At 45.2% G+C, this 13,164-nt stretch overlaps 1 protein-coding gene and 1 pseudogene across 1 annotated transcript; one reads left to right on the top strand and one right to left on the bottom strand.

Moving 5' to 3' along the window:
- Nucleotides 1-340: 340 nt before the first annotated feature.
- On the bottom strand, nucleotides 341-610 carry LOC122907796 (annotated as a pseudogene).
- Nucleotides 611-10,659: 10,049 nt separating this feature from the next.
- UBB (ubiquitin B) lies at nucleotides 10,660-12,771 on the top strand. The gene is made up of 2 exons (XM_044249175.1): nucleotides 10,660-10,766; nucleotides 11,684-12,771. The coding sequence occupies exon 2, from the start codon at nucleotides 11,690-11,692 to the stop codon at nucleotides 12,605-12,607; it is 918 nt and encodes a 305-aa protein (XP_044105110.1). The 5' UTR covers nucleotides 10,660-10,766; nucleotides 11,684-11,689; the 3' UTR covers nucleotides 12,608-12,771.
- The last annotated feature ends 393 nt before the right edge of the window (nucleotides 12,772-13,164 follow it).

The raw sequence follows: 13,164 nt of genomic DNA, 5'->3' as shown, positions 1-13,164 counted from the left end.
CCCCTGAACTGATCTAAGAGACTTATCTGCTTTGGGCAAACCTCCTTTTCCAAGCTTTTCCTTTCACCTTCCTGCTAATGCCTTCTCCTCCTTTGCACTCCCAGACTCCCACCCACCTCCTGAGCTCAGGATGATGGATGGAGATGCCTCATTTTGCCTGACAGTCTTGGGAATTTCCCCGTGAGCATAACTAAATTTTATTTTCTCCTGTTAATCTGTTTCGATTAAATTTATTTATTTTTATTTTTTGGACGGTCACCCATCTGCCTTTATTGGAAGCAGCGGGTGGGACACTTACAGTAACAGTAAAAAAAATTAATTTATAAAAGCGGGAGTTCAGTGAAGTCGTCTGGTTGGAACCCTTGGGAGCTCATATGTAGATGCCAACCCACAGCAGCAGGAAGAGGACTCCAAAGCCCATGAAGATCGAGGCCACCAAGGAGATGAGGAGCTCTTTATAGACTCCCCAGTGTACTTGGTGGAGGTGACCTCATAAAGGAAGAACCAGGAGGTAAAGAACATGCCAATTGCCAACAGCACCACAGTCAGATGGGGGAAGACAGCAAGCTTCACTGGGCCTGGTGTGTCTGCTCATGGCCTCGAGCTCCATTTTTGCCAGACACGGGGTCATCCACCACTCTGCCACCGGAATTTGGGTAAATTTAATTCTTAGTCCAGCTGGAGCCTTAGATAGATGAAAAATGTCTTCCTCCCCAAGGAGGTGAGAAAAAGGGAAGGAATAGCACACACCCTGCAATGAGCGTGATCTTGGCTGGTCCGCCAGATGGAAGGAAGGTTGTCATGGCAGGATTAACGGGACTGAAGGGGATGTGGAGGCGGTTGAAGTGGAGAGGGAGGTATGTATGCATTGACCGTGCTGGGCTTATAGGCCATGGTAAGGAATCTGGAGTTTACTGTAGGTGTAATAGGAAGCAGAGGAGTGACTGGCCATGAGTGATGTAATTGGAATTCCTGGATTCTCCAACCAAGGACCATGCCCACTCTGATTATACTGTCCTTGACTTGGTGCTGGGAGGCCTGAATGCAGAAGAGGCATCAGAAAAACCATCTCCAATATGACTAGGGAGTCCAACAACGGTGAGATCGTAGATGCCTCCCAATAAACAATGAGACCTCAAAGCCTGTGGCTACTTACATGGGTATCAGCCCACACTGGGGCTGTGTGTCTGAGCTAGGAGGTTTGAACTTCACCTTGACATCCTGGTGAATCCAACTCAAGGGTCTGCCCAAGGAAAACTTTCCCACTCCTACCAGCTATGGCTGGTATGTCCATCAATATGGGGGTATGTCACCCCCATTTCTTATAAGCTCCTCTACTACAGTGTTTCTCATATGGTGTTGGAGTCATTTACAGCTACTTGAGGCAAGACACCAAGTTGTTTAACTGTGCTGTATGCTGGGGTCACAGATGGCTGGTTGGGTGAATATCTATGGGGTTATGATTAAAGACAACCTTAAGTATGAGGAAATTTGGATTGTTTCTGGAGCAATTATTTGCGGTCCCATTCTTACAAAGACTGCTTTTGACAAAGCATTGACAGTGGGTCAATCACAAGGCATATATGGCCCAGCTCCATCCAAATATAGTGTTTTCTTTGTTCTAAGCCACACCATCCGAGATCTTGGACCAACTGGGTTGGACCCTCCCAGATCAGCGAGACTCGAGTCTCTCCATCAAGGACCAGCACAGGTAATCACTGTAGTAAAATTCTTTTCTATTTTCCAGCTGTGATAAAATCGACAAATAATATCGCGTGAGTTTAAGACATACAATGTGATGACTTACAATGATCAAGACGATTTCAGATTTACTCTCAGCAACTTTTAAGTGTACAATAGAGTATCGTTAACTTTAGTCAACATGTTCCACATTACACAGAACCCCAGAACTTCTCCGTCTTAGGGCAGCAGAATTCTGGATTCTCTCCCCGGAGGGATGCAAGAGAGAGCATTATCCATTCGCCACAGATTACACCTATATTAGATATTTGTCTAAGAACAAGTTCTGTTTTTCTTCAACAAATCAGTCTGTCTGTATCTTAGGAGGGACAGTGTGACATATGCCTAATCATGTTTTTCTCTTTGCTTTGGCCACGTAGGAAGCTTAGCACTGAATCTGTAGCCTTTATCTAGTAACCATAAAGGACCCCTGGAGACCATCAGCACAGAGATTCAGAGGGCTCTAGACTTTGGCAAACCTGGGTTGAAATCTCACTTCTGCCACTCCTAGCCATGTGACTAGAGGCCACTTACCTGTTTTTTTCCCCAGGAGTATGTAAAAACAGACACAATCACAGTATTTACTTTGGGAAGTTATTTTGTTGGTAAGATTAGGGCATACAGTGATAAACATAGGGCCTGGCACAACTATCAACAAAATCGTAATCCTTTCACTCAACGTTAACCAGTTGTGTGTGCTCTAAGGTGAAGCAACACTCACACGTTTCCCACCTCAGAAATGTGTAAATTACTTTGATTAGCCATTTTAAAAAATCTGCCATCTATACCCTTTTCTAGAGGTATAATTAAGAGGCTCCAGAAAACACCATAGTGATCATTAAATCTGCATATGGACGGTTCTTCCTCTCAAGACACACACGGCATAGCAAGGGAGCGTATCTTACACGTCTCACAGGATTAAGAAAACATGGAAAGGAGCACGTCCTGATCAGGCATTCGTTACTTAGGGTGACCCTTGGTCACTGGTCATCGTACACTTGTTACTATTCATGTCTTCTGATATGTCCTCTGACAACAGACCTGTTTGGATTCAAAGGGCAGTTCTTAATTCCACAGTAATTAAGGAACCTGTTCTTTACCTTCCTTTTGGGGTCAAATAAATTCAAAGAGAGAAGATCTACTAGGGTGACACTAATGTCTGAAACATTCACATAATAAGTCTCAAACCGGGTAAATACATCTTTGTATTTTATAAAAGGAGACTAACATTTATTTTCTTCTTTTTTCTTTTTTAAAAAGATTTATTTGACAGAGACAGACACAGAGAGAGAGGGAACACAGCAGTGGGAGTGGGAGAGGGAGAAGCAGACTTCCCGCCCAGCAGGGAGCCAAACATGGGCTCCATCCCAGAACCCTGGGATCAGGACCTGAGCCAAAGGCAGATGCTTATGACTGAGCCACCCAGGCGCCCCTGTAACATTTATCTTTTAAGAACAATTTTTAATCTTTTTTTAATTGCTGGAATCGGTCTCCTTCCACTTCCTGAAACATCTTTGTGCCCTTTAAGGATTTACCTGACCTACCTCACAGATTTGCTCTGCCAGATGTTTGCTTAATTTATTATAGCTTTACTGAGGAATAAATGATGCATGATAAATTGTACATATTTAAACTATATAAATCGGTAAGTTTGGATATGTGCTTATACCCATGAGACAAGCACCAAAATCAAGATAGTAAACATTTCCCTCGCCCTCCCACAGTTTCTCCTGCCTTTCATAACCCATCCCACCTCACTCCTTCTTCCTGCCTCCATCCCAAATTGACCATTGATCTGCTTTTCCTCTTGATTAGTTTGCATTTTCCAGAATTATCTTGAGATTCGTCCATATTCTTATGTGTCTACATGGTTCATTTCTTTTTGTTTCTGAGTAGTAGTCCATTGTATGGCTATACTACAGTTTTTCTCATCGAATGAGAATATGGGGTGGGGGGACTGTCTGGAAAAACAACGACAGCAAAACACTAAACCTGTGGCCCACCTCTAGCAAAAGGACAGACTTTAATGCCAGCATGTTCTATACTCATCTCACTAATTTATTTATTAATTTATTTTTTATTTTTTTTTAAGATTTTATTTATTTATGTGACAGAGATTACAAGTAGGCAGAGAGGCAGGCAGAGAGAGAAGAAGGGAAGCAGGCTCCCTGCCGAGCAGAGAGCCCGACGCGGGGCTCGATCCCAGGATCCTGAGATCATGACCAGAGCCAAAGGCAGAGGCTTTAACCCACTGAGCCACCCAGGCGCCCCTCATCTCACTAATTTAATTTTCTCTTCTTTCTTCTTTTGTTGTAAGTTCCCACATTCTCTTATCTTTTAATTTTGTCACGTACATTTAAGTCAGTCATCTTGGTTCTTTTCTGAAGTAAGGATCAAGTACAACTAAATAATGTCCAGTTTTTTATTTGATTTTACCACTTACTTCCTCCTGTTTTCTTTAGGGATGCTGGATTTTGTTGACTTGGTCTACTTACTTACAGATGTTCATCATTTCCTGCTTAGACAGCTGCCGCCATCTCCGGAGTCCTGGTCTCTGAGCTCATCTCCCTTCTGTTCACCTGCTATGATGTCACCAGACTATCATTCTACAGCAGAAATCTGATCATGTCATTCCCACACAAAACACCTACCCAAAGAATCTCAAGTCCTTGGCATGATAAGGCAACTCATTAGTCACTCATTCTTTCAACAAATATTTACTGAGCACTGATTATGTATCAGGCTCTATGCTGGCTGGCTAAGTTTGGAGACATGGTGACAAACTGGAGAGATGTGGCCTGTACCGTCATGGAATTTATATTCTAGCAGGGAGACAAACAGAGATTTTTTTTTAAAATGTGCGCAATATGATGATAAACTGAGTAAACATGAAGTTGTATTAAGTAACCAGGGTGCTGTGACTGAGTTCTGAGAGCAGGGGTGGATGGCAGAGGTGGCCCCTTTGAGGGGGTGACATTTACTCTTTTTTATTTAAAGACTTTTATTTATTTTTTGACAGAGATCACAGATAGGCAGAGAGGCAGGCAGAGAGAGGGAGGAGGAAGCAGGCTCCCCGCTGAACAGAGAGCCCAATGCGAGGCTCTATCCCAGGACCCAGGGATCACGACCTGAGCCGAAGGCAGAGGCTTTAACCCACTGAGCCACCCAGGTGCCCCGAGGAGGTGATATTTATAGTGCTTGAATTATGACAAAGAAATGGCCATGGAAAAGGCTCTTGGCCAGGAAACATCAAATGCAAAGGTCCAGAAGTGGGAGAAAGCTTGGATGGCCAGCATGGCGGAAGGGACAGACGTTGCTGGACAGTTGAGCTCTGCCTGCTTCTCCAGCCTCATTTCCCAAACCACGGACCCACATGTAGGCACCCTAAATCCCAGACATGCCCAGCTACCCCACTCTTTCTTCAACGCGCCATACCTTCTCATTTTGCACCTGCTCCCTCCTGATGATCCTACTCCTGGTGACTGAGTTTCTCAATAATACCTCCAACAAAACCTTTGGCTTCCTCTCCTACCATCCTCCAGGCACCAGACTGCTCCTTCCTCCTCTGGGCCTTCCTAGAAGTCTGTATGTACTTCCAGTTTTTTTATATAGCTAGCATTTCCTGAGTGCTTTCTATATGGCAGGCACTATTCCAAGCACTTTACCTGTATACTCCACTTTATGAGGCAGGTCCATTTATAATCCTCAAAACATTGATGAGCAAGAAATTATTACTGACTCTACGATACAGATGAAGAAACAGAGGCCCAGAGAAGTGACATCATTCATCCCCAGTTACACAATGAGGAAACAGCAGTCAGGATTCCAACCCAGACAGTACAGCTTGTATTTTAACCTCAAAGGCCTTTTGCCTTTCAAGATTGAGAACAGTGGCTAACACTCATCAAGCTTTCCCTATGTGCCAGGCTTCCCAACTCTTGACGTGCATGAACTTACTGCACCCTACAACTCTCTGAGGTAGACACTAAGTCCTCACCAACCCCCTCACTGGCACTGAGACCAGAACTTTCTTGGGTGGAGCCCGGGTCCTGTCCCAGTCAATAATCCCAATGTTTCCTACACCCAGAAATTGCTGAACAAATGTCTGCTGGATGGATGAATGAACTAGCAGACCCAGTGTTTTTTTTCTTGGCTCACAAATCAAGAGCATACAGTGCCCAGAAACAGTTGCTTGGAGAAAATTATTATAATGGAATATAAATCTGTTGTAGTAAATATATACCTATGAGAACTGACTAATATAAAGGCTAACTTCACATGCATATTTGCTGCATTTTCAAATGTGAGGTAGGGTAATTCCTTTATATTTCAGAGATTGTATTATATATCAGAAGATGTACTAACTGACCAAAATAGGGCAAAGAGCTGCTTCCAAGACAGCTCCCACAATAAATCTGATGTGTGTTGAAGTGTTCTCACAGCTCACAAAAACAACACATCAACTTATAAAACCATCTCCATCTTTTGTCTAGCTATTATTCTTTGACTTGACAGCAAATAAGTTTCACTTATTAGAAACAATGAAGAAAAGTTTAAAATGTCATTGAGGAGGGTGCCTGGGTGGCTCAGTGGGTTAAAGCCTCTGCCTTCGGCTCAGGTCATGATCCCAGGGTCCAGGGACTGAGCCACGAATCGGGCTTTCTGCTCCGCGGAGAGCCTGTTTCCTCCTCTTTCTCTGCCTGCCTCTCTGCCTACTTGTGATCTCTGTCTGTCAAATAAATAAATAAAATCTTTAAAAAAAATGTCATTGAGAGGCGCCTGGGTGGCTCAGTTGTTAAGCATCTGCCTTCAGCTCAGGTCATGATCTTGGGGTCCTGGGATTGAGCCCCATGTCGACTCCCTGCTCAGAGGGCATCTGCTTCTCTTCTCCCTCTGACCCTCCCCCACTCTTGTGCACTCACTCTCTCTCAAATATTTTAAAAATAAAAATAATCAGTAGGGAAATGCAAATCAAAACCACAGTAAGATATCACCTCACACCCATTAGTAACAAATATTGGCAGGATGTGGAGAAATTGGAACCCTTGTACATGGCTTGTGGTTATGTAAAATGGTGCAACCATTATGGAAAACTTAAAAACAGAATTACCATAAAAACTTAAAACAGAATTACCATATAATCCAGCAATCCTGCTTCTGAGTATATATCCAAAAGAATTAAAAGCAGGATCTCAGAGAGATATTTGCACACCCATATTCATTGCAACATTTTTCACAATAGCCAAGAGGTGGAAGAGACCCAAAGATCCACACACAGATAAGTAGATACACACAATGTGGTATATACATACAATGGACCATTAGCCTTAAAAAACAAAGAAATTTGTCACATGTATGGATGAACCCTGAAGGCATTATACTAAATGAAATAAGCCAGTTGCCAAGTAAAAACAAATACTATACGAATCCACTTTTATAAGGTATCTAAAGTGGTCAAAATCATAGAAACAGAAGGTAGAATAGTGGTTACCAGGGCCTGGGGGCAGGGAGAAATGGGGAGTAGTTGTTAAGTGGATACAGGGTTTCAGCTTCGGGAGATGAAAAACTCTACGGGACACACACACACACACACACCACCACCACCACCACCACCCCCCCCACCACCACCACCCCCCCCCCCCCCCCGCGGTGGCTCAGTCAGTTGAGGGTCTGCTTTTTTGCTCAGGTCCTGATCCCAGCGATCATGCCTCTTATTGGGTTCCCTGCTTAACAGAAGAGCCTGCTTCTCCCTCTGCTGCTTCCCCTCCCTGCTTGTGCTCTCTGTCAATGAATAAAATTTTTTTTTAAAGTTGAAAAAATTCTAGAAATCTACAAGTCACAGTAATGTGAAATATAATTAATACTACTTAACTGTACACTTAAAACTGGAAAGAGGCTAAGTTTTATAGTATGCTGGTTTTTTTGCGGGGGGGGGGAAGCTAAAGCAAGTAACAAAATGTTTGGATTTATTAAAGTTGGGTGTTGGTTATATGGTTATATTTATTATCTCCAACTTTCATTTATGTAATATTCCATAGTAAACATTTTTAAAAAATATTTTTATTCATGTATTATTTGACAGAGATCACAAGTAGCAGAGAGGCAGAGAAAGAGAGAGGAGGAAGCAGGCGGGGCTCAATCCCAGGACTCTAAGCCCATGACCTGAGCCGAAGGCAGAGGCTTTAACCCACTGAGCCACCCAGGTGCCCCATAGTAAACATTTTAAAGTAGCTATGTTTTATTGGACAGATTTCATAATTTTAAGGCCCAAATGTAAAGACAATACAGACTTTCTCCTTGTGTTCATGTGGACATTCAATATCAGTTTCTAACTTGCTGGTAATCAATCAGGAGTTTCATAATTCTATTGAAATAAATAGTCAAACGAGGAAATGACAAACCACTTATTAACTCTGTATTTTAAATATCAGATGAGGGACGCCTGGGTGGCTCAGTTGGTTAAGCAGCTGCCTTCGGCTCAGGTCATGATCCCAGCGTCCTGGGATCGAGTCCCACATCAGGCTCCTTGCTCAGCAGGGAGCCTGCTTCTCCCTCTGCCTCTGCCTGCCTCTCTGTCTGCCTGTGCTCGCTCTCCTTCTCTCTCTGACAAATAAATAAATAAAATCTTAAAAAAAAAATATCAGATGATAATGTCAAGAAAACAACTGTGAATTTATCATTGGAAGCACAGTTTTCGCACAGATTTTTATTAAAAGACATCTAGCCAAGTGAAATTACTTAAAATCTTTGTTTTTTTCCAAAGGAACTGCCTACGCAAAAAACATTTTCTCTGTGGAAAATTAACTCTGGTTTTTTGCTTTGTATTTTGGTGCCTGAGGCTGTCACTAAATTGGGGTGTTCCCCCCCCCCTTGAACAAAGGTAAAACTGCATAACATTCACTGAACATGTATTGAACACAATGCCAAGTATTGTGCTAAAATATCAAATTTCTGGTCTTTGGGATTTTGTCATTCTATTCTCTAATTTGTTTACAAATCATCTTTTACAATTCACTGCCAGAAATGACATTATGACTAAAATGTTCACTTATAAACAGACCATAAAAAATTCACCTTGTTTTACAAGGACACCACTTGTCTTTCTTCTGAAAACATTTTGCTTTGTTGAGGTTACCAAATGCCCCACTTTGGGAAAACATTAAACCAGGAAGCTGTATGACTAACTTGGTTCTGGCAATTGCTAGAACCCCCCAAATGAAGTCATCCTATCCGTCAGAAGCTCTCCATTCTAGATTATTCTACCACCCAAACTCAATGACTCAGGAGAAGCTGCCAGTTCGTGACACAAACTCAGACTCATTCTAAGTTTAACAAAAAACAAATAAAAAAATTTTAAAATTTTCATCATCGACCTCCAAGTTCAAAATTAATTTAAAGAAACATTTTTATCTGTTATTCTAGTAAACAGATCTTACCCAGTTTTTGTTCATTTAACTTAAGCTGTTGTCAAACTCGTCATTTACCTGTCTATACTGTTAAGTCACGGACACCGTTTTGGAAAAAGACGCTTAGAAACGCTGTATTTCAATGACTGACCACCTTTTCTGAGGGGTATGTCGCTGATTTGCATTAACGTGCTCATCTGCAGACTACTCCTCACTTAGGAAGGTTGGTTATTGCGCCACAAACAACCCTCTGCTTATTTCCACACCCGGCTCCATGACTCAGACTCGGGGCCACGTGTCACCCAGACCCAACGCCCCTGCCTTAGTGGCGTTCCTCGGGTTATCTCCTTGCGGGACACGGGGCCACACCCACGGCGTAGGGAAACCAGCTAGAGGGGTCGTAGCTGGGAAATGCCACCTTACAGGGTCGCACGTTTAGAGTAAAAACACTACTTTCTTGTACACGAATTCCTCGTCTCCCAAAGCGGGTTTTCGGCTTCCCGATCCGCAGCTCTCTTTTTTTCCCCCAACCAGAGTTCGGGGAAACGCAAGGAGGCGAAAGAGACTGCAAGTTTCTGCCCACCGTCGCGGTGACCGGGAGCCCGAGCAGAGTCTCTCTGGGCCTCCTTGGTGGGGGCGGGGCGGGGCGGGAGGGGGACGGAAGGAGGCCGGCCCCCCCACCCCACATGTCCCGACCCCAGAGTCTAGCGTACGGATTCTCCTCGGGAACTGAGAAAGACAAAAGCATTCTGACTCTAAAAAAAGTGGCATTAAAGCTCCTTCATCCTGCTATAACCAACGGCGAAAAATGAAACCAGCCCGTACCGGCTCGCGTGATGGGGGTGGGAAGGTGTGCTTCCGCTGCAGACACTGACAAAACACAGCGGCGGGCCGCGCCGCTCCTGAGCGCCTCCGAACCCGAACCGGGGTGGCCCTCCCGGGAAAGTCGCTGCGGAAGACCCTCTTCCCTCACCTAACGCGGGGAAAACCTAAGACTTAAAGGGGTTTGGGATTTCGGAAGCGGGAGCAAACTACCCCACCACCCCCACCGGGCGGAAGTACCCCTCTCTCTCAATAGCGCGCCTCTGTGGCGCACGCGCACTGAGTTACTTAGCAACGTCGGCGCTAACCCACCCAGTTTGGAGCCCAGCAACAACCGAGCCGCCGCGTGTCCCACCAATCAGCGCCGGCCTCGCCTTCACCCGCTTCACCAATCAGTGCCGGCGCTGCAAGGAAGTTTCGAGAGCTTTCGAGGAAGGTCCCCTTAACTCAAATCCATCCGCCAGATAATTTTCCTACTTTTTTCCTAAGGGAGGAGAAGGGTCGCCTGGAAGAGAGGGGAGCTGACTTTTCAGGGGTTTTTCTTCGGCTCTGAGGAACTTGGGGCTCAGTGGAAGGGCCTAATCGGGCCGCGGGAGGTGGGGCCGCGCGAACTACTTTCAGCCGCGTACGGACACGGCGGCTACGTAGGCAGTGATGAGTGACGCAACAGACGCTGCATAAATTTCAGCCCCGCGGAGCCGCTAGCGTTCAGGAGCGGCTGGCATTGTCGGGTGTGGGTGTCTTGGCGTTTGAGTGAGTCGACGTGATTGCGTTCAGTGTCGTTCCACTCGCTAACAGGTACTGGCCGGCAGCTTGCGAGACCTAGGAGGAGTGGAGAGGGGCTCTAAGCGAGACCAGGCTGACGGATTGGGAGGTGGTGGGGCGCCTCAGGGAAAGGGGTTGGGGGAGGGGAGGGCGAGGTGACGCGGCGCTGCGGCGTCGGGCCTTTCCGGAAGAGTGGGCCTTGTTTACGTGGAGGGAGCGGGGGCGGTTGGCGCGCGCGCCCGCCCGCAGAGACCAACCGACACTTAACCAATGGAGATTCCATCGCGTCTGCTTCAGGGGGGGAAGGAGGAAAAGAGGTAGTTTAGTGTGCTTTCTAGAACTGTCTTGAGTTTTGAATCCCCGCGCGGCGAAAGGGTCCCACCTCACTTTTTTCTTCAGACGGTAATTTTTATTTACCGAGATTCCATTTTTTGTTTTTGTTTCAATTCTACGTATTTTCAGGTTTTGGGGAAATTTAAAGGGTGCGGGGGAAGATAGTTTGAAGACTCTAGAGTTATTAAGGTTCTGGATATAAACCTTTGGGGTTTGTTTCTTGGTTTTTTTTTTTTCCGTTTAAGTTGAAGCCTTGATTAAATTTTGCATTCAGCGGATGATTCAGGAATACTACGGGGGGGGGGAGTTGTGAGGGATGTTAACGTGGTTCAAGCACTTGGAAGATGAAGTTAATTGTTCGCTTTGGAGAATGGGTTATAGCTGTGGGTAATACAAAGATTTTTAAGATTTATTTACTTCAGAGGCGGGGTGGGGGAGGGGGGAGAATCCCAAGCAGGCTCCATGTTTAGCACAGATCCGGACTCTCCCACGTTTCTGATGACCTAAGCGGGTGTCTTGAGTGAAGGCACTTAACCCACTGAGTCACCCAAGCACCCCTCTAATAGAAAGATCTTGAGATGGTACTTTTTTTTTTTTCCCCCCCCCTTAAAATCTAGGTCAAAATGCAGATTTTCGTGAAGACCCTGACCGGCAAGACCATTACCCTGGAGGTGGAGCCCAGTGACACCATCGAGAATGTGAAGGCCAAGATCCAAGATAAAGAGGGCATCCCCCCCGACCAGCAGAGGCTTATCTTTGCTGGCAAGCAGCTGGAAGATGGCCGCACTCTTTCTGATTACAACATCCAGAAAGAGTCCACCCTGCACCTGGTCCTGCGCCTGAGGGGTGGCATGCAGATCTTTGTGAAGACCCTGACCGGCAAGACCATTACCCTGGAGGTGGAGCCCAGTGACACCATCGAAAATGTGAAAGCCAAGATCCAAGATAAGGAGGGCATCCCCCCTGACCAGCAGAGGCTTATCTTTGCTGGCAAGCAGCTGGAAGATGGCCGCACTCTTTCTGATTACAACATCCAGAAAGAATCCACTCTGCATCTGGTTCTTCGGCTGAGAGGTGGCATGCAGATCTTCGTGAAGACCCTGACCGGCAAGACCATCACTCTGGAGGTGGAGCCCAGTGACACCATTGAAAATGTGAAAGCCAAGATCCAAGACAAAGAGGGCATCCCCCCTGACCAGCAGAGGCTTATCTTTGCTGGCAAGCAGCTGGAAGATGGCCGCACTCTTTCTGATTACAACATCCAGAAAGAGTCCACCCTGCACCTGGTCCTGCGCCTGAGGGGTGGCATGCAGATCTTTGTGAAGACCCTGACCGGCAAGACCATCACCCTGGAGGTGGAGCCTAGTGACACCATCGAAAATGTGAAAGCCAAGATCCAAGATAAAGAGGGCATCCCCCCTGACCAGCAGAGGCTTATCTTTGCTGGCAAGCAGCTAGAAGATGGCCGCACTCTTTCTGATTACAACATCCAGAAAGAGTCAACTCTCCACCTGGTTCTCCGTCTGAGGGGTGGCTGTTAATTCTTCAGTTTTGAATTCATAGTGCCCAATGATGGCATTGCTCTGCACTATAGCCATTTTGCCCCAATTTAAGTTTAGAAATTACCAGTTTCAGTAATAACTGAGTCACTGGTTTTCTCAGTAGCTGTTCAAAATGTTAATAAAAGTTTTGTTGCATGGTAGCATATCTGGTGTCTGTCGTGAAATTACGTAGTGGTGTGGGGACTATTACCTGATTAAAACCATGTTCAAAGAAGGGACTTAGCATTCAAAAAGTCCGTTTCATCAGCACTAAGTCCTTTTGGTTGAGAAAAGGGTGTGTTATGGGGAATTTGTTCTTCATTCAAGGTCTGTCTTAGTGATCTTGATGTAAGGGGGAACCATTTTATAAGTATTGCACAATTAAAAGTTGCTAAATATGGAGGCTTGCTGAGGGGAAGCAAACTTGATTACTAGATTTCTTTTAAATAGTGGTAAACAAAGCTAATGAAGCATTATAGAGAGGAGATTTTGGTTGAGGCTAAGTTGCATCAAGTATTTTGATTACTGGTTGACTGCTCTTGTTGGCTGTCAAGTGC

The sequence above is a fragment of the Neovison vison genome, chromosome 5 (genome assembly GCF_020171115.1).
Source record: "Neovison vison isolate M4711 chromosome 5, ASM_NN_V1, whole genome shotgun sequence".
Lineage (NCBI taxonomy): Eukaryota > Metazoa > Chordata > Mammalia > Carnivora > Mustelidae > Neogale > Neogale vison.
This window is presented reverse-complemented; position numbering and strand designations above follow the sequence as displayed.

Excerpts from the sequence above, each read along its gene's own strand:
- UBB (XM_044249175.1), top strand. The coding sequence starts at position 11,690 with ATGCAGATTTTCGTGAAGACCCTGACCGGCAAGACCATTACCCTGGAG.